Source organism: Python bivittatus, unplaced genomic scaffold (assembly GCF_059951505.1).
Source record: "Python bivittatus isolate LINGU-HERP-01145 unplaced genomic scaffold, Pbiv_v1 ctg000850_np1212, whole genome shotgun sequence".
Classification (NCBI taxonomy): Eukaryota; Metazoa; Chordata; class Lepidosauria; order Squamata; family Pythonidae; genus Python; species Python bivittatus.
The window spans coordinates 37,042,256-37,062,708 of record NW_028277112.1 but is presented as its reverse complement, the minus strand read 5'-3'; the positions used below and the strand labels follow the sequence as shown (position 1 = coordinate 37,062,708).

General features: G+C 41.3%; 1 protein-coding gene across 5 annotated transcripts in view; it reads left to right on the top strand.

Moving 5' to 3' along the window:
• Positions 1–1,405: 1,405 nt before the first annotated feature.
• The window catches only part of LOC103056541 (TLE family member 4, transcriptional corepressor), a 153,193-nt gene continuing 134,145 nt past the window's right edge, over positions 1,406–20,453 (top strand). For 4 of the 5 annotated variants that reach the window (XM_007423932.4, XM_007423930.4, XM_088130533.1 and 1 more), the window contains exons 1-4: positions 1,577–2,589; positions 3,532–3,629; positions 5,078–5,141; positions 6,482–6,526. In XM_007423932.4, the coding sequence (XP_007423994.1) occupies positions 2,545–2,589; positions 3,532–3,629; positions 5,078–5,141; positions 6,482–6,526 (252 nt within the window). In that variant the 5' untranslated portion in view covers positions 1,577–2,544. The other variant, XM_088130532.1, reaches the window with a different exon arrangement.

The window sequence follows — 20,453 nt, the reverse complement described above, 5'->3', positions numbered from 1 at the left end:
CTTTCTTCCATCTGGCTGATGTATTTAAGCAAAAGTGCCAGGTTTCGAGGTGGGAGGGGGCGATTCAAAGAAATCAGGGAGGCTTAACGAAACAGCCCTAGTCTAGTCTCCCTCTTTCCTTTCCACTTGACAGACAAGGTGCGCAAAATGAACTGACTTCATCGTGAACCCGCTCCGTTTTGAAATACTGAAGTAAGGGGTAGCCCAGCCATCCACATTGCAGGAGGGGAGACAAATGCTTCCATGTGCAAAGATTTCCGACTTAATTTCGCATAAGCTTTCCTGGTACTGGAGGGAAGCCCCCCTTCCCCCCCCCCGGTTTTGGCCAGCCGAGGGAGGGCTCTTCTCTCCCATTCCGTTCCCCCCATCCCGCGCCCATAGTTAGCTTGCCGCCCCTGTGGACGGAGGTCATTGGCGCTGAGTAAATTAGCTCCGGATAAATTATTCGTTCGAACAGCCTTCATTTCCTTCTGCCGGCTCTCCCTTTCAGTGCCAGGCGTCTTTGTGCCCAATTAACAGCAGCTCTTTTATAACCCAGGGAAATCGTGACTTATCCCTAAATGGAAGAAAATGAAAAGATCCCAATCTCCCGCTCCGAGTCTAACCCCCTCCGCTCCCCGAGCGTCTAGGCCCCCCGTCTCTCACTCGACGAAGCGATTCAGTCCCGTTCACATGAAAATTATGCCAGCTCCAGTGGCGCGTAAAATTGATGTGAACTGAAAGAAGTGGGATCAGCGTGATCTTCCCTCTCTTGTCTCAACAGGGGTTTCGGCACGTTACACAAGGCCGAGCTTGTCTCTTTAAGGAGACATTGGCCCCTAATTAGTCCGCATTCCTCCTGGTGCGGGTGATACAGCGACGGTGAGTGGCACTGGATGGGGGTGGGACGCAGCAAGGTTCAATGGTTTCCTTCTCCTCCTCTCCTGCTCCAGCCGCACACCTCCCTCATCGCGCCACCACCCAGCAGACAAGCGGCAGCAGCAGCAGCCGTCCCACGTTACTTTGATTGACAGGTGAACAAATGTTTCCCCTGTTCGAACGCCGGCGCAATCGAACGTCAGCAATCTCAAAGCTCCACCTCGGGCAGAGGGAAGAAGGGAGGGTTGGGGGAGTGCCCCTTCAAACGGATTCGTTGGATTGGCTACCGCCAGAGTCGCGTCAGTTCCCCACGTGGGGAGGTCGAACAGAATCGTCTCCCCCCCCACCGAGCCGTAAGCCCATTTGTCAGAGGCGAAATGATGGGCATTAATACAGAACGGCGATTAATGAGTGGCCACTGCTGATTGGTCGTTGTTGACGCCCTCGGTGGGAGGAGCGGTTGGGGGAAATAGACAGGAGGCTAAAAAGGTTTTGTGCTTCCTGATGGGAATGGTAGTTTATTATTGGCGTATATTGTACGTATCAGCTAGAAAGAATACTTTGACGAAGGACTACGTATACCAGGATGCTCTGCGACAGTCTTGTCTTCCGATTGTTGTGAATATGTATCAGAATGTTAATGATTCGCTGCTGCTAAATTTGGTCAAAGGAGTCACCTCGCCAGAGCGTGTTGTTAGAGCTGGTCAGAGCGGTGGGTTTAGGCTGCTGTTGCGGTTTCGTGTTATATTGTTTTGTGTTGCTATTTGCAAGAGTTTGAAAGGAAAAGGAGAGGATTTTTTAAAAGGGAAAATAAAAACTCATTTAATCAAGACCGTGTTTCTTCATTTTTAAAATTTTTTTTTTTTTTTTTTTTTACAAAAGGGGAGGGAGAACAAGAACCATTTAAAGGGGAAGGAAGAAGGAAAAAAACCCCACAACAAAAGGTTATTGCACTTAGCTATTTGAGGACGCGTATAATTGCTAGGGAGAAAGACGGGAGTAACAACAAATTCTTTTCATCTTGGGAGTTCTGAAAGAGAAGGATTTTTTTCCCCTCCCTCTCGCGCTTATCTCCTTCGTTGTGAAGGACCAGCAACTAAGATCAATAAAAGTTTTCAAACGGAAGAGGCGGCTGCGAGAGGTGTCTCCGCGAGAGAATCAGATCTGGTATGAACGGAGTTGTCCTTTCCTTTTCCTTTGCTTGCCGTTTAGGGGGACAGAAAGAGGGTCAGGCGCGGTGAAGGGAGAACCGACCCTCGGACCGCGAGGGAGCCGCGAGCGAGAAGCCTTCCGAACGCCGGGACCTCGCCGGGGACTCGTCCGAACGCGGGGCGAGAGGCAGCTGGACCTTCGGAGCGCTGAGGCCCTGGGCGTGGGAGCGCCGGCACAGGGGGAATTGGCCGCGGCCTCTCCGGCGATTATGAACGCCGGTCAGTGACAGCCTCTGTGGAATGTTGCACGGGTTCCCTTCTGCCGGGGACAGAGCCGCCGCCGCCGCCGCCGCCGCCACCTCTTGTGTCTTCGCTCTCGTCCGCGGGGTGGAAGAGCACGGGCAGAGCCGGAGGCGCTCTTCGAAGCGCGAGCGTCGGGCAGCTCCGTCCCCCTCCATCTCCTTTGCATTGTTGCCGTTAAAATCAATGAACCGAGTTTTCTTTCTGGCCCAGAGCACCCACTAAATCGGTTTGGATGATTCGCGATCTGAGCAAGATGTATCCTCAAACCAGACACCCGGTGAGTAGCGGCGAGGCAGGGCGAAGGGTTGGGGGCTGCGACTTTTGTGGCGCCGGGGGGAGCCCCCCCTTGCCCTCCCCACCCCCGCGAAAGTCTTGTTTACGGAATGGGAGGGGCGGAACCGTGCGCTGGCGGCGGCGGCGGCGGCGGGGGACAGGAGGGAGAAAACAGATTAGGGACGATCAACAAGAATAAAGAACAAATCTCTCCCCCCCCCCTCCCGTTTGCCTCCTGCTTTGAGACCGCAAATGAGGGGAAAGGGAGGGGAAAAAGCGGCGGGAGGGAGAGTTGGGTGAAACAATTGAGTTGTAGCCATTTTCTTATTGTTGTCTTTTGGCTTCCCAGGCTTCGCGATGTCAGGGAATATGTTTACACTACTTCCCTCTTGCTAGCCTTTGAAAGATTCAAAGGCGATTTGAAGCGTGAGCGCGGAGGTTGCTTAATCTGAATTCGGTTTCTGTTTCTGTGTGTGCTGTCCATTTTTGCCTTGTGATTCCCCCTCCCCACCCTCTTTGCCCTCCCCCTCACATCCCTCCTCCTCCTCGTCCTCGTCCTCCTCCTCTTTTATCCTGATTAATAGCACCCTGGGGGTAACTGTACTCTACTTTCACCCTGCTAAGCTCTGAGACGGCGGGTGCTTTTGTTGGCATGGAAGATGAGCAATCAAAGGCAAGACGCTCCCTCAATTAGAGAGGCTTACCGAGGTGTGGACCAGACTAGACTTTGTGCTTGTGTAGGGCAAAGAGAGCTCTTATGATGAGGAAAGAAAAAACACTGTATGTGTGTGTGTGTGCGCACACACCTTCACAAAGTGAGTTTTAATCGCTCTTTCCACTGGTGAGGAGGTGACTTCACCAGGTGTGTTTATGTGTGTTATGTGCACCGGCAGGCTGGCTTAGCAGAGGAGTAATTAAAATGTTTTGTTCTGATGACCGCTTCTAGGCACCTCATCAGCCTGCTCAACCCTTCAAATTCACCATTTCTGAATCCTGCGATCGGATTAAGGAGGAGTTTCAGTTTTTACAAGCTCAGTACCACAGGTAATTGGGTTTACTTTCTCTGATCCTGCGGTTTGCTTAACTAGAATCGTGCCCCTTGCTTCCCCTAAAATTCATGGACATGTACGGATGTGACACCTTCTTTACAAAAATTATGTTCCTATCATCATGAAGAAGCTCTCTCTCTCTGTCTAAACACTCCTAGGTTGTAGCCTTGATAAAAGGCTGTTCTTTTTATCTTGCTTTTATCTTGCTTTTCTTTCTCTCTCTCTCTTTTTAAATTGCACTCTTCAAAAGGTACGGCCCCCACCAGAAGAAAAGAACCTCCCCTACTTTCTGAGGTCTCAGCTTTTATCAAACTGTTTCATCTCACTGTCAAAGACTGGCTTAAACCATGACCTCTTGCCAGAACAAGGTTCCCAAATATTACAAGTGTGCTTTTAAACATTGTCATGAATATATTTGAAAACACTTTATCCAAAGCACTTATATTTCTCCCTGAATTCACCCAAACAGAAGAAATCTTTTTCAAAGCTTATTCTGGGCAGATCTGTTACCAACATACAAATAAAAGAGCTCTTGTGAGTTCAGTAAAGAGAAAGCTGTTTAAGAAATGGGAGCTTTGGAAAGGAGTCGGCTAAGAGTTCCCCACCACCTGCTCCTCAAGTTGGGGTTGCAAAGGGAAAGGCTTTTGCTTTTCCTTCTCTTTTCTCCAGTGTGCATTTTGGTTTAAATATTGTTTGGGTGGTGCATTTGTTATTGCTCATTTTCTTTACTGGTGGTGTGACAGTGTACGATATCAAGTGCTGATTAATTAGAACTGGAGCTGGAGTGCTCCCTCATTATCCTTGGGGGAGAATACTTTATACTCTCTTTGACAAGCAAGGTCCCCCCAGATTGTTGCTTGGTTTATTATTTTTTTTTTAAAGTGGGGAGAGTGCAAGAAAGGGTTTATTGCTCGCAAGATGTCGCTTGTGGATGCTGTTGGGCTGCTTTCTTTGAAAACTGAAAACCTTTCAACTCTTTTTGTCTCTGAGTGGTTACTCTGAATTACATTGTCTGTTTGAGGGCAAGCAAGATCACATGCAAAACCAGTTTAGAGGTCTTTTTGAAAGAGATTTTTTACAGTAGCAGACAATGTTACACTTTGGACGTAATCAGCCTTCTCAGTTTTGGTGTTCAGTTTTTTTTTCCTCTCTCTCTTTTTTTCCAGGAAGATTGTTTTGCTCTCTCTCCACTCCCTCCCCAAATACCTTGTCCATATGCTTCAAAAAGTTTTCTTACATCTCGTCTGAGAAAAGACAAGTGTAGTTGTCAACAAAGGACATTAGAGGGTTGTTCAAAGTTTTTTTCTTTAAAATCTAACAATATTACCCAGGTGACTTGCAGGGAATGCTTATATATATCAAGATGTTTTAAAAAGTGATGCTGTTACATATTCAGAGATGGTTGTCTTTTGTCTCCCTTTCTCCCCCTCCACCCCCCAACAGTTTAAAGCTAGAATGTGAAAAACTGGCCAGTGAAAAGACGGAGATGCAGCGACATTATGTCATGGTAAGCAAGCGGCAGCGTAACCAGTTCAGGCTGTCTGTTTTATTAGTTTGGTCTTTGAATGGATTGAAATGTTCAGGTTGCTGCAGGCAGCTAGCTGGTGTGCGATAGTGATGCTGTTCAGATGAAGGTGCCAGGATAAAAGGCTGGGTTTGAAGACTTTTTTGCCTGCTTAATGCTGATAGCTCAGGTGTGAGGTTTTCCTTTTATGATAGTTTCTCTTGAAAGAGATAGATGTCCTCAATGTGTCCTGCACGGCTGAGAGTCCTTGAAGATTGTAGTCAGTATTTAAAGTATATAGAATCGTTGCACCCACTTATGTGTTGACTATGTTGCTGATCCTAGTAATGCCTGCATTTTCATACAGCTTCAAGAGGAAAGCTGACAGGTTTATGCTATTCCCTTCCCTTGAGTTGTGGAATAGATCTGTGTTTCATGTATATGTGTGCCAAAGAAAGAAATGTACATTACAGTAATAGATGTGAGAGAACTGGTTGCTCGCATTTTAATCAAGTTTTCCTTCTTAAACCTGTTGCTAATGAGCAGGTTTCATGTTTAACTGGGATGTCAGCAACCAGAGGGTTGGAAAATATTTAGATATTTATTTGTGTGCTTGTCCAAATTCCCTTTATCAGTAATTGGCATATGATGGTCTCTACATACCTGATTTTGCTGATGGATTGTGATAACACCCAAAGAGCTGTTTTCTACCTGTTCCTCTGTAGTTAGATGGGAAAATAATTGCTTTCTTTATGTGATGGAGTGACTCAGTTTTAAGGAGGACAGTAACCTTGAGAGATATGCTGCCTTCTAGCCAAAGCAAAGCTATCCATCAAAGCTTATATTCTGGCCTTCACATATCTAATGGGGTTGGTGCACATGGTTCTATCTGGCAAAATTGAGCAACCATTTGGTGCAGGAAAATACAATTATGTATCTAAGTAGCTTTGCCTGTTTGTTGGTTTTAGAACCTATATATAGTTGCAGTCGTTCTGCTTTTTAAATATAAAATATAGGATCAATTTCTGTATTGCTAATGTCTGCTTTTTAGCATTTCCAGCATTTTAGTATCTGTTATATATCGAAGTGCATATATGTGCTTGTCTAATATTTAATAATTGGATTTGCCCCCTTGCCAATATTTATGTGAATGGATCCCTTTCCCCCTTTTGAACTTGATTTAATCAGTGTAGAATTAAAACAGACAACAATTAGATATGTGTTATAATTGGAAAGGCTGAACGTTTAACTGTTACACAGCACATATCTTCAAAAGTGTACACATTGGTTATATTTGTGTTCTTGCCAATTCTAAAATAAATCAATTTTCTTTTTTTCCTTAGTATTATGAAATGTCGTATGGGTTGAATATAGAGATGCATAAACAGGTAGGCAAACTATATTTTATCTCTTGCCTTGTAGTTAAATACTGTTTGTTTGTTGTTGTTTTTTATTCACTTCGGCAAAATGTGATTGTTTCAGCAGACTGAGGGAGCCAGTCTTAATTATTTTATGAGACAAACCCTTCTAGCCATGCCTAAGAGAAACTGTTGTGTTATGCTAACAGCTGTCTAAATAATGTCTTCTTTCAAGTATTTGTTGTTTGCAAAATCAGGATTAGGTTAAAGTTGGTCACTGTAAATTGCTGCCTTTTGACGCATATACCAACCCCCACCCTAAAGTAAATCTATCAGGAATGAGTGGCTGTCTTTATTTAAGTGAAATAATATGTAAATAGATACGCTTATTAGGAGACACAGGTTAAAAAAATGTTGCAAAAATGAATGGTTGCTTATTTCTTCCATTCATTAATTCATTTACTCATTCATTCATGCATGCATTCATCTCTTTTAGAATCAGATATTTTTCACAGCAAATGAGCCCATGCTGAAGTTTAGCCCTGTGTTGTAGTCTAGCAGTTTGGCTAAGCTTAATAAGTTAACGTATTAATGAGCATAACCTCAGTGATAACAAACTGATAGATTTCCTGAGAGAGAACCAAATATTTTGATTAGTTTTGCACTGAGAAATTATTCAGTTTCTTTATTACCATGATTTTATTTTGAAAGTATCCCTAAATAAAGTTACTTTTTAAAATCCTTGCAAAACACAGAAGTGTGGCAAGGGAAGCATCTGATAACTTGCATATTTATTTGATCAGTACTGAATTCTATACTTGAGAACATTTAACTTGAAATTCTACTTGTGGGTTCATAGTTTGTTCCTACAATTGCACTGTTTAGGAGCTCATTGTAATTAGAAACTTGTTACACTGGGCAAAACACCAGTGTATTTCATAATGTGTTTCAGTTTAAATCACTGTCTTGTGATATAATCAACTGTGTATTATAAATATTAAATTGTCCCTAGTTCAGTGTTGGAAATATTCACAGCTTTGGAAATTAATACTTAAGTCAACAAATGAGTGCTGTAAGTGACAATCAGGTGGTATGAGACATTTTATGAAAACTGTCTTTAACAAAGGAAAACTTTTTGCTGAAATTAATTCAAAGCTCAGCTTTTTATCTTTTTGAATGCAGTAGAAGATATTACTATAACCTGTATAAATAAGATGATTAGCAAAATCCATATGCATCATCTTGATACATAGTTTCCCATAGGTGTTCCAAATCAGCCATTAGCCAGTTGTTCCACGTCATATTTACAATAGTTAAATATATGTACTGAGACTTTCCCTCTCTTTAAAATATCTGTTAGAAATAGGAAAAAGCTTAGATGTGAAATCACTGAGAATACTTGGGGTGGGGGGGAGAAAGTGTGCTTTGACTTTTATTTCCAAAATTTCACCTAGCAAACAACATGTAGTACGGTGTTCTGAGGAACTTCTCTATTTTATAAATATGGTGGTTTTGAAGGATTGGGTTAAATGAGGGTATCATTTCCCCCCATTACTCTCCTTTCTGTAAGATTAGTAATATAAATGCTACATATTCACAAAACACATCTTAATACTTTTCCATCACCCACTGCTGATGAATGAAATCCTTCATGGAATGATAATTTTTTAAAAAATTTTTGCATCTCTCTCTGCTGTAGAACAAGTAAGATTGGTAATGAGGATTCAAGTATATTCTCCCCTCCTAGTTCAGACTGTAATATTCTTTTTCGACCCTTTCCCATCTGACATTACAGAAATATCGAAGGCCGCCCTTTCATAGATGTATGAACCTGCGTTTAAGTGGACAAAGCCTTCAAACCTCCACCTTAAATCCTTCCATCTTGTTCTTCCTCTCCTGATCCCCCTCCTCCACCTCACGCAACCCGGTTCAGACTGAGTGATCTGCTTTGGGGATTATTTGTGGGTTTTGTTTTTCGATTCAATCACATAAAAAATCCTGAGGGCAGTTTATCACATTATGGAATACTTGCAGCTCGGCAAACCACCAACTTATTATATTTTCTTTCTCCATGCCCCTCCTCCATCTCCCCACTCCACACCAAAGCGTAGAGACCTATCCATCTTTATTTGTTTTCCTAGGCAGATAGCCTTGGTTTCTTTTAGCTTCTTTTCCAGATGTAGTCGCTGGGTGCCCTTGTAATGGAAAGCAGGCAATAATGCGGCTGAGTTGCCCTGCGGCATAATTGGGCCTAGTTCTCAAGATAAGGTTAGGCTTATTCGCTTATTAGATTTGCGTCTCAGAGGGTTCAAAAGTGGGGCTCCCTGGAGTCCCTGGAAGTACCCTAGTAATTGGTGGCCCTGATATTTGAAACCTTTGTGTATTTTTCTGTTGAAGCATCTGTTCTTCTTGGCTGCTCCCGGCCACAGAGTATTTATTTTTAGAGAAATTTTTCATTGGAACCGAAAATGATTGCTGTGGTGGTGTCAAACCTCTGTGATTTAGCAGATTGATCAAAGGATAAATGCATAGAACACTCTTTTTCTCGCATGCTCTCTCTCTCTGGCTGTATACACATGGACTTCAGGGTGGGGTGAAAAGGATGTGGTGTGGCTGCTTTCTTTCCCCACCTCTTGTGCTAGGCTGATCATCAGTCATCCCGTGTTGGTTTTGATAGAAGACTATTAAAGTGAAACCTATGGGGAATTTGTCATTCTGAAAGGAAAGCTAATGTAATTAGTACCAATTAAAGTACATTTAGTAAATTGGATTTAATCTTAATTAAGCCTGCATAATGTTGCCAATTTTTAACAATTATGTTTGAGAACATAATTAATTTAGATTTTGGTAACTGGGTAAATAGCATTAGACTGATAAAATTAGTTCTCTGAATTATTTTGGTCTATTTTTTTTTTAAATAACAGAAACTAACAATCCTGGTGTGTGGTATAAAAGCCTAAGTGTTTAATCTGTGTTTTTGGCAATGTAAGCTGCATAGAGGCAGATTTGGGGTGGGGGGAGAAATAGCATGTTTTTGCCCAGGAATTGGGCAGAGAGATTGCCACTGTTCCTCCTTCTGACTGGATACTGTTAAGTTGTGAATATATTTACTTCTGTTAAATCCATGTATCAGACTATCCTGAAGATTCTCTGGATCTTTTCCCATCCATATTTTATGGCTTATGAATGTAAGAAATAATGTGAATGTGGTGAAGGCCAAGATGGTTTGCCAGGATAGAAAGGTATAGAGAAATAAATGGTGTGGGATATGCTAGATTTTGCTATATTTCCTTCTCTTTTTCTTATCACATGTTTGAATTCCTTTGGCTTATTATTTCTTTCTCATTTTCTGAGCTTTGCATAATGGTGCTTTCCCCAAAAGGAAATAGTGTGATGGGCATGTATATATGTGTGTGTCATATATTATACCTTTAAAAAAAAACACAGGATTTTGTGCATAAATTTGAATGTTATTTTTGTTATGCTAAGTAGATTGTCATACTGCATAAAATATTCTAAATCAGAGTTTGTTGGTTTATGCCCTATAATAAGAATCAGCACTTAGCTAAAGATAATATACTTGCAAATAGGACTAGTGGGAAGTCAGTCAAATTCATTATAGTTGAAGGAATTCTTAAACAGATCTCTCTCTCTCTCTCTCTCTCTCTCTTTTTTTTAAGAAATCAGAATTTGAAACTGGAGATAATTTGAAAAGCCATTTTTTAAAATAATTTCAGTCCATTCTTTGCTCCTTTCTCCATTTTGCTCCAATCCATGTAAATTTTATTCCACGTCTTAGGCAACAACCTTTTGAGTGCTACTAAAATATTAATTAGGTTGAAATGAAAGGGCTCTGGCCAGCTGATAGGATATCATAATCGTAGCTGCAGTAGTTGATGGTAAATGATGATAAATGGCATTAGGAACCTTTTAGCAAACTGTAATAACTACAAAGAGGGAAGTGGTATGGATTTGCATTATATCTGATACCCTCTGGTACCAAGTGGATTGCCAATACTGCTTGTTTAGCATTTTCTAAGGGCAATAGGATATTGATTTCTGACTTACAAGGAACAGCTCTATTTTCACCATTGAAAAGTATTGCAGGTTGTTAAGACGAAATAGACTTGAAGAGGCCTGACTGCTGCCCATCATGGAGCAAATAAAGCAAAACTGCCGAAGCATGGTGGTGCAGTGAGATGGGGCCCTCAGCAATTTGTTGCTATTAATTTACCATGCTCGACAGCAAATCAATCGGCATCTACTTCATCTGCTGGAGAAAATGCTGTCCAGGGCAGATAAAAGGCCCCGCATAGTACAGGGAATAGGCTGGATTGGCCAAGCGGAGGCTGCAGTTAATGTGTAAATAAGTGAAATCAAGGCTGCTGTTGCAGAGGAAGCTGTTTTTAATTAGGTTGGGGCTTTATACTGAGCTATTTAAGAAAATAGCACAGAGCGTGGAGGTTGAGGTGGGGAGAGGAGATTTATTGCTGACAGTGTTAATATATGGTTTGTATGACAACCTAGCCTTGAGTCTGCTTACTGCTTGGGTAAATTATTGCATAAAAGACTTAGATGGGAATCCATTTGTTTAATTTAGAACCAGCTTAGAACTGTTGTTCATCTCTGGGCCTATCGGATGCTTGTAACTGAGAACAGCTGGTCTATTTTGCTGGATATCTAAGAGAGGCTGATCAGGGGTTAGCAAGGTTGGATGAACCTAGGCCCTCTGTAAGGACTCGTTGCCAATCCTTGACCCACCCATAGTAGTCAACTGCTGTGTTTTGAGTTGCTGGGGTTTGGCATACTTGCTACTCCAGCTGTGAGGATGCTTGCTTCTTTCTTCTCTGCTTCCCCTACCAAACCAGTAGGGGTGTGTGGGACCCCTTCCTTGTCTGTGAGTAAGTTGTGACAGCTGCTTTAGGCTAGCAACTGGTGGCTGCTCCAAGGCACTGTTACTATTTGCTCACTCGTCAGAGTAGTGTGCATGTTGATGGCAATGATCATCTAAAGGAGCAGGTGTCCAGAGGAGGCGGTGCCATGTATGGCAGCAGTGGTATCTCCCCAAATAGAAATGAAATCTTGCTCTCCATCCTAGGAATGCCAAGTACTGCCCAGCGTAATGAGTTCTTTCTGTTAATGATAGGAAATTTCTCACATATGTGCACATTTTGTGAGGCATACAAATAGCTCTAGAAAGGGAGAGAGATTTATATGTGAAGGGATGACTGGTGTGTAAAGGCTTCTTCATTTGCTTTGCTGCTGGTTGTAACTTAAGGGTGTAGTGCAGTGTTTCTCAACCTCAGCAACTTTAAGATATGTGGACTTCACTCCCAGAATTCCATGGCCATGCTGGCTGTGGAATTCTGGGAATTGAAGTCCACACATCTTAAACCTGCTGAGGTTGAGAAACACCACTGTAGAGAACAGGAACTCTGTTGAATGGGTTGGTGTGTTCTTGTTTTCAAGTAGCTTCTGTATAGGAAAGTTTCCGTTCCTCTATCTCAGTGATTGGTAGATATTAAAAACAAAAACAAAAACTGTGTAATGTTCTGTTTATTTGACCTGCTGTTTATCCAGATGTTTTGGATTGTAAATGGGGCTGTACATGTGAGTAGAATTACAAAATGTACATGTGCTATATTGATTTGTGGCTGGAGATGTATTGTTTTCTATTTGAGGATAAGCTGGAAAATCAGCTAAAATTACATTGTTAGAGTTTTCTCTCTGTTTTTAAGCAATAGGAAAGATTTATTCAAGCTACAAGCAGTGAGGGAGCCATACTAGGAAGACAGGAAAGCAAAAATAAAATAGATTAGGAATGAAAAATGCCTCATGGCATTAAGAAAAGGGGGGAACCTGACAAAGCTTTCTTATCAAATTTCAAAATATAAAGCATTAGCTGATGAATAAAAATGACAGCCAGACTTTGATCTTTCTTAATTTAAGATGATCTAGCCTCCACCTTAAAACTGGTTCAGTGAAATGGTTCACTGAGGGCTCAGACTAACACTTATTTGACTTTGGGCTCATGCAGGCCTCCTATGGATTTGGCTTTTTTCATATGGAAATATTAATGACTGGACCAGTGGGGAAATGGCATAAGGAAACTTCTTGTTGGCACCAACATATATTACGAGTGGAAGAAAATATTACTGGAGACTAGATCACCTACTCTTTTCCAATCAATGTTGTAGAATGTACTTTTTAAGTTTAATCAATAATCTATAGGTATGCCTTCAGTAGCCAAACAGTGTAGAAAGCAATCCCATGGAGTAATATCTCATATGAGAGGAAAACTTCAACAATATAGTTAAAATAGTTACTGCACGCACATTCTAAAGCATAAATTATTCTCATTCTTTTTTTCATGGGGGAGGAGCCTTTTAATTTCACTACTGTGTCTCCGTCTCTCTCTTTTTAGTATGAGCCTCATTTTCCTGCTTCTGGAGAGAAGAATCATTTGAATAATTGCATTTTCTTTTAATTGGGAAGAATGTTTATATAAGGTTACATTGTCCCACAGGGATGCCTAGTGAAGAAGGTATCTAGTTTGCATAATTGGGGATGGGCTGTACTGCATTCATACATGCTGTTTGATCATAGGTTCTGTGATATTTTTTTCCTAGCATGGGTTTTTGGCTGCCTTTTAAATGCATACAAATGTTGGAACAGCATTATCTGTTGAGTGCCCATGATTGCTTTGTTTCTCAAACCAGAAACATAACCTGTGGCTGACATACCCACATCTTTAAATATTGGTGCTACAATGCTACAGTGATATACATAAAAGATATGTAAGCATGAAAATATATTACTATATCCTCATAACATACCAGTTTGAATGGGGGGGGGGGACGACAACATTGGGGTGGCATTAATTCACCAATAGCCGTTGTTATTTGCCAGCTAAGGCATGGGAATCATTCCACAGAGGCATTTTCTACAGCAAATATTGCAAGTAGAAAAAGAAGAATATACTTAGAGGGCATTACAATTTCCATATACTTTTGCCAAACACAGTTCTTTTGTTCAGTGTGGGCTGCCCATAAAGATATAAGTTTTCCCAAAATTTTAGCTGAAGTTCCATCTAACTCCCGCCAAATAATTGGGCTGATTTGTGTTTGCGTTTTCTGAACGATTCAAGCATTGTTTTTCCAGATGAAATAAATGCCATGGATGAATTTGTGTGGGCCTGTAGGAAGGCCAGAGAAGCTGCATACAATTTTATGGAGCCTAAACGCACAGCTTGTTGCAGACATCATTTGGCTATACAGCATTCAGAGATAGTTTGGCTACTGGCTCTCCTAAACATGTGATCATGTGCCATTTCTTGCTGACTTTCAATATACTGCTAAGCAGAATCAGTTGGACTGTTTCTAACTGAAAACATCCCTCAGCGTATGATGGCAAACCTCTAATATTATTCTTAATTGAAGTGGGTAAACCCAGGATGTCAGTATGCTGCAGCATCGACCTACATATTTGTGCTGCCATCTCAGTCAGTGACACAAAAAGAACACTTCATGTGGCTGGAATAACACTGATGATGGGCCTACGCAACGGACACAACCGTAAGCAAGCCCCATCCCAAACATATGTTGTATAATGCAGTACAGCGTTGGAATGGAATGTAAAATTCATGACTAAAAAAGTAATGTTAGGAAAAGCCTGATGTTTTTGTTTGGTAGGTTTCATATATCATGCTCCCTTAACCATGAAAAAGAAAATGTGTTCTCTATATAGTTCAGTTTAAAACAATTTACATAATAGATTTTGAACAGATATTTTACTATGCTCCCCCCCCCCACCCTCCGCCCCTTCACATTTCCAAGGATGTGGGCTGGAACCCTCCAGTTTCAATGGAGTTAAATTGAAGCAGAATGACCAACTACAGTAGTAGTTTATGGGTTGCGGTGTAGCTTTCTCTTCCTCTCACAACCCGTGAAAGTTTTGTTAATGCATTAATAAGATATTACTTACAACTTAATTAAATAGGATAATTTTTTTTTTAAATATCTGTGTCTCTGAGACAGAGAATGAGAAAGAGAGAGAGGGAGAAATTCATAACATTTCTCTTTGGTGCTTTTTATATAATGCCATGGACAAGCTTGAGTGGATATCTCTACAGTAACAGAGAAGACTCAGGGCTCTTCCTTACAGCCATGTTAATGTACTTTCCCCCATTCTTGAGATGGGGAAAAAAAGATCAGTCTGAACTGTGCTGTCCCTGCAGCTTCCCTTTACATGCCTCAACAATAAGGCCAGACAGTGTTCCTGCCCTCACGCAGTTTAACCTGGTGTAGTTTCAGGGCAGCAGTTAGTAGTTTCCCTGCCATCCTTTGCCCTGTGAAAGATCGACTGAAATGACTTCATTGGTGCTGCCATCTAGAGACCATCTGGATTACTGCAGATTGGAATCAGAAAGTTTAGGGAATCAGAAAATTCTGGTTCCAACCTGCAGATGACCTCTAGATTTCTGTATCTGTGAAGTTATTTCAGAGAACTATTGATCTTCTGGGAAATTCATTCACTCACTCACTCACTCACTCACTCACTCACTCACTCACTCACTCACTCTTTTATATAGCCGCCCATCTCAGACCAGTGACTCTGAGCGGCAAACAACAATAAAAGCAGTCAACATTTAAAACAGTACAAAAAATTAAATATAATATAAATGCAGCCAAGGGATCTTAAAAAAATGTCGGTATCAACACAATGAGATGGGGCCCTTCACACACTTGGGGCCCCAGGCCTGGGCATAAAGCCATGTCTTCAAGGCCTTCCGAAAAGCCAAAAGGGTCGGGGCCATCTTAATCTCAGGAGGGAGGATGTTCCAGAGGGCAGGCGCCACAGCAGAAAAGGCACGTCTCCTGGTCCCTGCCAGCCGACATTCCCTGGCTTACGGGACCTGGAGCATGCCCAACTTGCTCAACTGGATTGGATGGGTAGAAACAACTGGGAAAAGATGGTCCCAAAGGTAACCCGGTCCCAAGCCATGAAGGGCTTTATAGATGATGACCAGCACCTTGAATTGCACCCGGAAACACACCAGCAACCAGTGCAGCTCCTGAAGCAGTGGTGTTACATGTGCTGAGTAGCTGACACTATTAACAACCCGGGCAGCTGCATTCTGTACCAGTGGAAGCTTCTGAATGCTCTTCAAGGGCAGCCCCATGTAGAGCGTGTTGCAATAGTCCAATCGGTAGCCCTTCCAGACCATTATACCTATGTCACCTTCCTCCAATCCCTTAACCCGTGTGTGTGTGTGCTTGATTATCTCACCAACACACACCCACAACCTACACACACCAAATAGCAGGATTCCTGGATGACAGTTTTATTGATCTCCTGAGAGTTTGATACTCTGGTATAAACAAAGAAAAAGCCATTTGGATATGGAGACACAGTGCTTAGCAACCATACGGGGAAGTGGCATTTCTGTAGCAAATTTTCTGGGTAAATTGGAGCTGAGTTGGTCACTATCGTAGGTGCATCATTCCTCAGATGCTCTAGATTGTCCACGTGGGAAATTTTTGGAACGACTAAGGATAACTCTAGGCTGCTTTAACAGTGGATGGGGGTGAGAGGGAGGTAAAGTCATGAGGATGTGTCCCTCAAAAATAGTTGTGGCAAGCAGGACTTGAGGAAGCATAACAGATTGTGGGAAAGCTGGAGGCAAGCCAGTTGAATGTCTATCTCAGAAAAGGCAATTCAATCCAGCTGCTGAGAGAGGTGGGAAAAAACACTTCAAAGAGTCTCCAACTTAATTAACTCACTACAGTATAACTGAGGCTGGAAAATTCCAATTATGGTTTTTAAGATTCTATATTTACTCCAGACTAGCATTAAAAATGCCTTACAAAATCTATGTTGTTATTGCTTCCTTGGCCTTGACAGCTAGGTGAGGTTTGACAGGATGAATCGTTAAACCATCAAACCTTCTCCAAACCTTCTCCAAACTGGCTATCGGTGTAGACTGTAAGGCCAATTGGGTGTTTGTGTTTGGAATATGGGGGTGCAAGAACTGCTCATTGCTTCTTTTGCTCAACAGTTTTCAAGCTCAGTTAAAGGATCCTATATACAGTGTTCAACATGTGTATAACTAGCAGAGTCTAGTACGTATTTTGAGACCTGGTCATTGGAGATGCGGGTTGATAGACCAAACATTGGGCTTCAACTGGCAGACAGAAACTGAAAACTGAAGTGCATCCTCTTACAGGAGGCTGCATCAGCAATACTATTATTATACATATGTACAGTTTAAAAAAGAGGACTCTATAGCACATATGTAACTTGATTATATCACTTTTTTTTTTTAAAGAAAACTACCAATGTAAAGAATGTTACCAAGTAGAAGTATAATCTTTGGCTGGGTTAATACTTGCCTTAAGCCATAACATGGTTTCTTTTTTCCTTTTAGCTTATGGCTTATTCAACAAAACATGTGTGATGTGTGAATCAGTCTTTTTACCTGAAGAATTTACAGTGTCAGTGTCTAGTCTACAGGTTCTCAGAAAGGCTTTAATATCAAGAGCATTCAGCTCTCCAGGCAACTTTGTTTTGCACAGAAATTACAGTTAGTGTTTTGATGGGCCATGTGTAACGGATATGTCCCCAAGTGTCCAAACTACCATGTTAATTCATGCACGCTTTCAAATGATCTCTACTTTAATTTGAGTAAAGACATCAAACAGGAACAAACATAGAAATGGGCAGGAGGCTGACTATAAAATGAGGAATGGCCATCAGTCCAGAAAGTGAGGCATAACACTTAATCATCAACTCTGCTTCTGTTGCATTCTAAGCCAGAGACGCAGGAGATGGTCTAAGAAAAGTACTTCTGAAAGCAAAGGGAGAGGCCTGGATTTCCTTTGCTCTTTCCATGTTTGTGCTCCAAAAGTACCAGGCTCAGTACAACTAGACCAGCATACGTTCTCTACCAAAGCTTAATAAAGCATTTTGCTACTTGGAGACAGTGTCAGTAACCCTCTTGGGAAATCTAGTATTGTAGAGGGATTGTGGAATAGAAAACAGGGAGGAGGGCAAGGGATATACAGTGTGTGTGTGTGTGTGTGTGTAGAGAGAGAGAGTAGCGATAATAACAGTAGTAAATATTTGAGTAATTCACCAGCTCTAGACTGAGGCTCTGTACTGAGGATAGAAATGAAGTTGGGGAATGTATTGTGAACCACAATTGCTGTCTATTGAAGGAAGGAAAGATTCAGCCAAGGCTACTGGGCCTGTTTTTTTGTGTTGTTACACTGATAAAACGGGCTATAGAAGATTAGTGACCCTGCTTGGAGAGTCTGAGTTGCTCAGGTTGATGACATTTACCTTCAGCAACACTTTGGTGCTCTTTCCTTCATAGTGTGGTGGTTATAAATCCAGCACGTGCAGTTTTTCTTATCCTTGCACAGTAGTGATTACTCCTGTATCCTGATACACAATATAAATATTGAGTAAGTGATGCACTTGCTGAGTCTCTCACAGCTATAAATGGTACTTCTTTTGGTCAGGAGTTCACTGCCTTGTCAGATTGAAATTAACACTGGTGATGTATTGTGCTTTTAATCATTAGGTTAGTTAATATCGTGGCTTTTGGAATATAGTAGATGACTTGAATTGAGAAGACCGTTCCTCCCCACACACTGGGGAGGAAACGGGGGTGGATGGGTTGAGACTGGTATGGGATAATATGTTAAGCTAGGGGTTTTCTCTAAAAGCACAGAAGGCAGCACCAGTGGGTCACACATTTTTTGGGCAGGGATGCCCAAACTGCAGGTACCCCCTAAAAGCCTGGGGGCAGCTTCCTGAGGCATTTAAAAAGATGCCTTTAGTTTAGAATGTTTAATATGATCAGGGGGAAAATTACTGAATACCTGGGCAATAATAATAGGTGTATTTAATTTACTTGAAATTGATTTCATTTAAATTACATTGAATGCATTTTTTTCTTGGCCCTGTCTACTTTTGGAATGCAAACTCTGGTCTTCCAAAACTTCTGCACCCCTGTTTTAAAGGAAAGCTTAAAGAAGTTGCTGAACAACAAAATGCATTTCTCAAATTAAATATATCCAATGTTTCATGTTTTAACATAACCTGCACTGGAAGGGGAAACCAATCAGATAAAACCTAGTATTTCTGTCTGCAAAAAAAGTGCTCTCTACTTTAGTACTGATTTCCCTAAGCCCGGAGAACCCTAGCTAAAAGTATGTAATACTATTCTAGTATTTCACTTAAACCCATGTTCTATTCAAAATTTAAAAGCACACAAAACAAAACAAAACAAAACAAAACAAAAAAGATTTTTAGACTCAGGCAAAGACTGCCACCTCATTCAGACAATTATATCTCTGTTTATATAGATGAGCCTTGTTCTTCTGCATGGAGTTCCATCTCTGATCGGTTTCTTCCAAAGCAGGAAATCCTATGTTTCTGGCTCAAAAGAAACAGGAAATAATGGCTGATTGGAGACTTTTGCACTTTGTTTAAGGAAAGGGACAAGGAGCTTAAACATGCAGGCAAAAATCTTGTTTATAGTTTATTAAACTGAAATATGAATTGCAGCCATAGCTTTCACCAGCAGTGAGAGAAAATATCTTATGTGGTCTTAACTTGTTTTAATGTTGAATGGAGTGTGCTCCTCATTTTATCCAAATGCACTCAATACATTAAAATGCATTGGGTACGCTGTTTGTAAAGAGATCTTTCTTTTGACTACCACTTTGGGGTTTCAAGTGCAATTTATTTGTGCCCATCCATTCACTGCATAGCATTTATGAGGAAAATGGATTCCTACTACTACTTTGAGCTCTGCTCTAGAGGAGAGACTACTGGGAGAGAAAAGAGGGCCTCTTGTCTACTCTGGCTACATTGGATGTCACCCTTTGTCTTTTTTGGTTTCCTTGTTTTCTAGCTGACAACAGGAAAGAGATTTAGCATGCATAGTAGAATTCCAGCTCCTAGTTATTGTCCCCAGTGAATGCATTAATCCTTTGAGGAACTACTTTGGTAGACCAGCAAAACACCAGAGAATGCAGCAGTGAAGTATGCTTGTTTTGACTGTGTTATGGTTCAAAAAACATAGAAATTGCAACTGGGTTTAGTAAGTGTGGAGAAAAGCACTTGAGGGAATGGTTTGGCAAGCATAGAGAATGTGATCGGGAAGAATATTGAAGCTTGATGGTTGTGAATGAAAAGATAAAAATAACCCATCATTGAAATAACAAGAGTGGGGGAGTCTAGGCTGATGGGAAAAGTAGGAGTGCTAAGTGATACCATTCAAGCTTAAAACAAGATCTTGAAACAAATATTGGCAGACATCTTTGATAAATTAGAGTTTTTATTCAAGTAAATGAATATTATGACTCTCTTGAGTGAAAAGCACTGTTTGCTTTATCTCTACAATTAAAATGGCATGTGTGGAACTAGTCTGCAGTGAGTGAGTCTGTACAGCACACTTTTCCCACGCACTTAGCTACTTTAGATCATTGCATATTTGTATATATCTTTTATATCTAAATACCTAGATATAAATACTGTGATAAAGATCAAAGCTTTGTTAAATATTATAATTTCTACATTATTTAGTTCTTGTACTATGATATTGCTGGAAAAGGTCATCCGTCAGTTCAGATGAAATGTCATCAGTCTGCAGATGAAACCCAGTTACATTGCTATACAGCCGAAACTGAAGGTGCTGTGGAAGTTCTGAAGGCTGTGATGATGTAGATTGGGCAAACCAGCTCAAATTGATTCCCACCAAGATAGAACTGTTGTTTGCAAGGAAAAAATATAATTGCAATATAATTGGTCCCAATAGCCACTCTTGACAGGGTTATGTCCCCACCACCCCCGGAGGTGGTCCATGAATTGGTGGTCCTTCTGAACACCTGATGTCTTCTGAGGCAGCAGGTAGAAGCCATGGTTAGGGGGGCTTCCCCAAGTATTG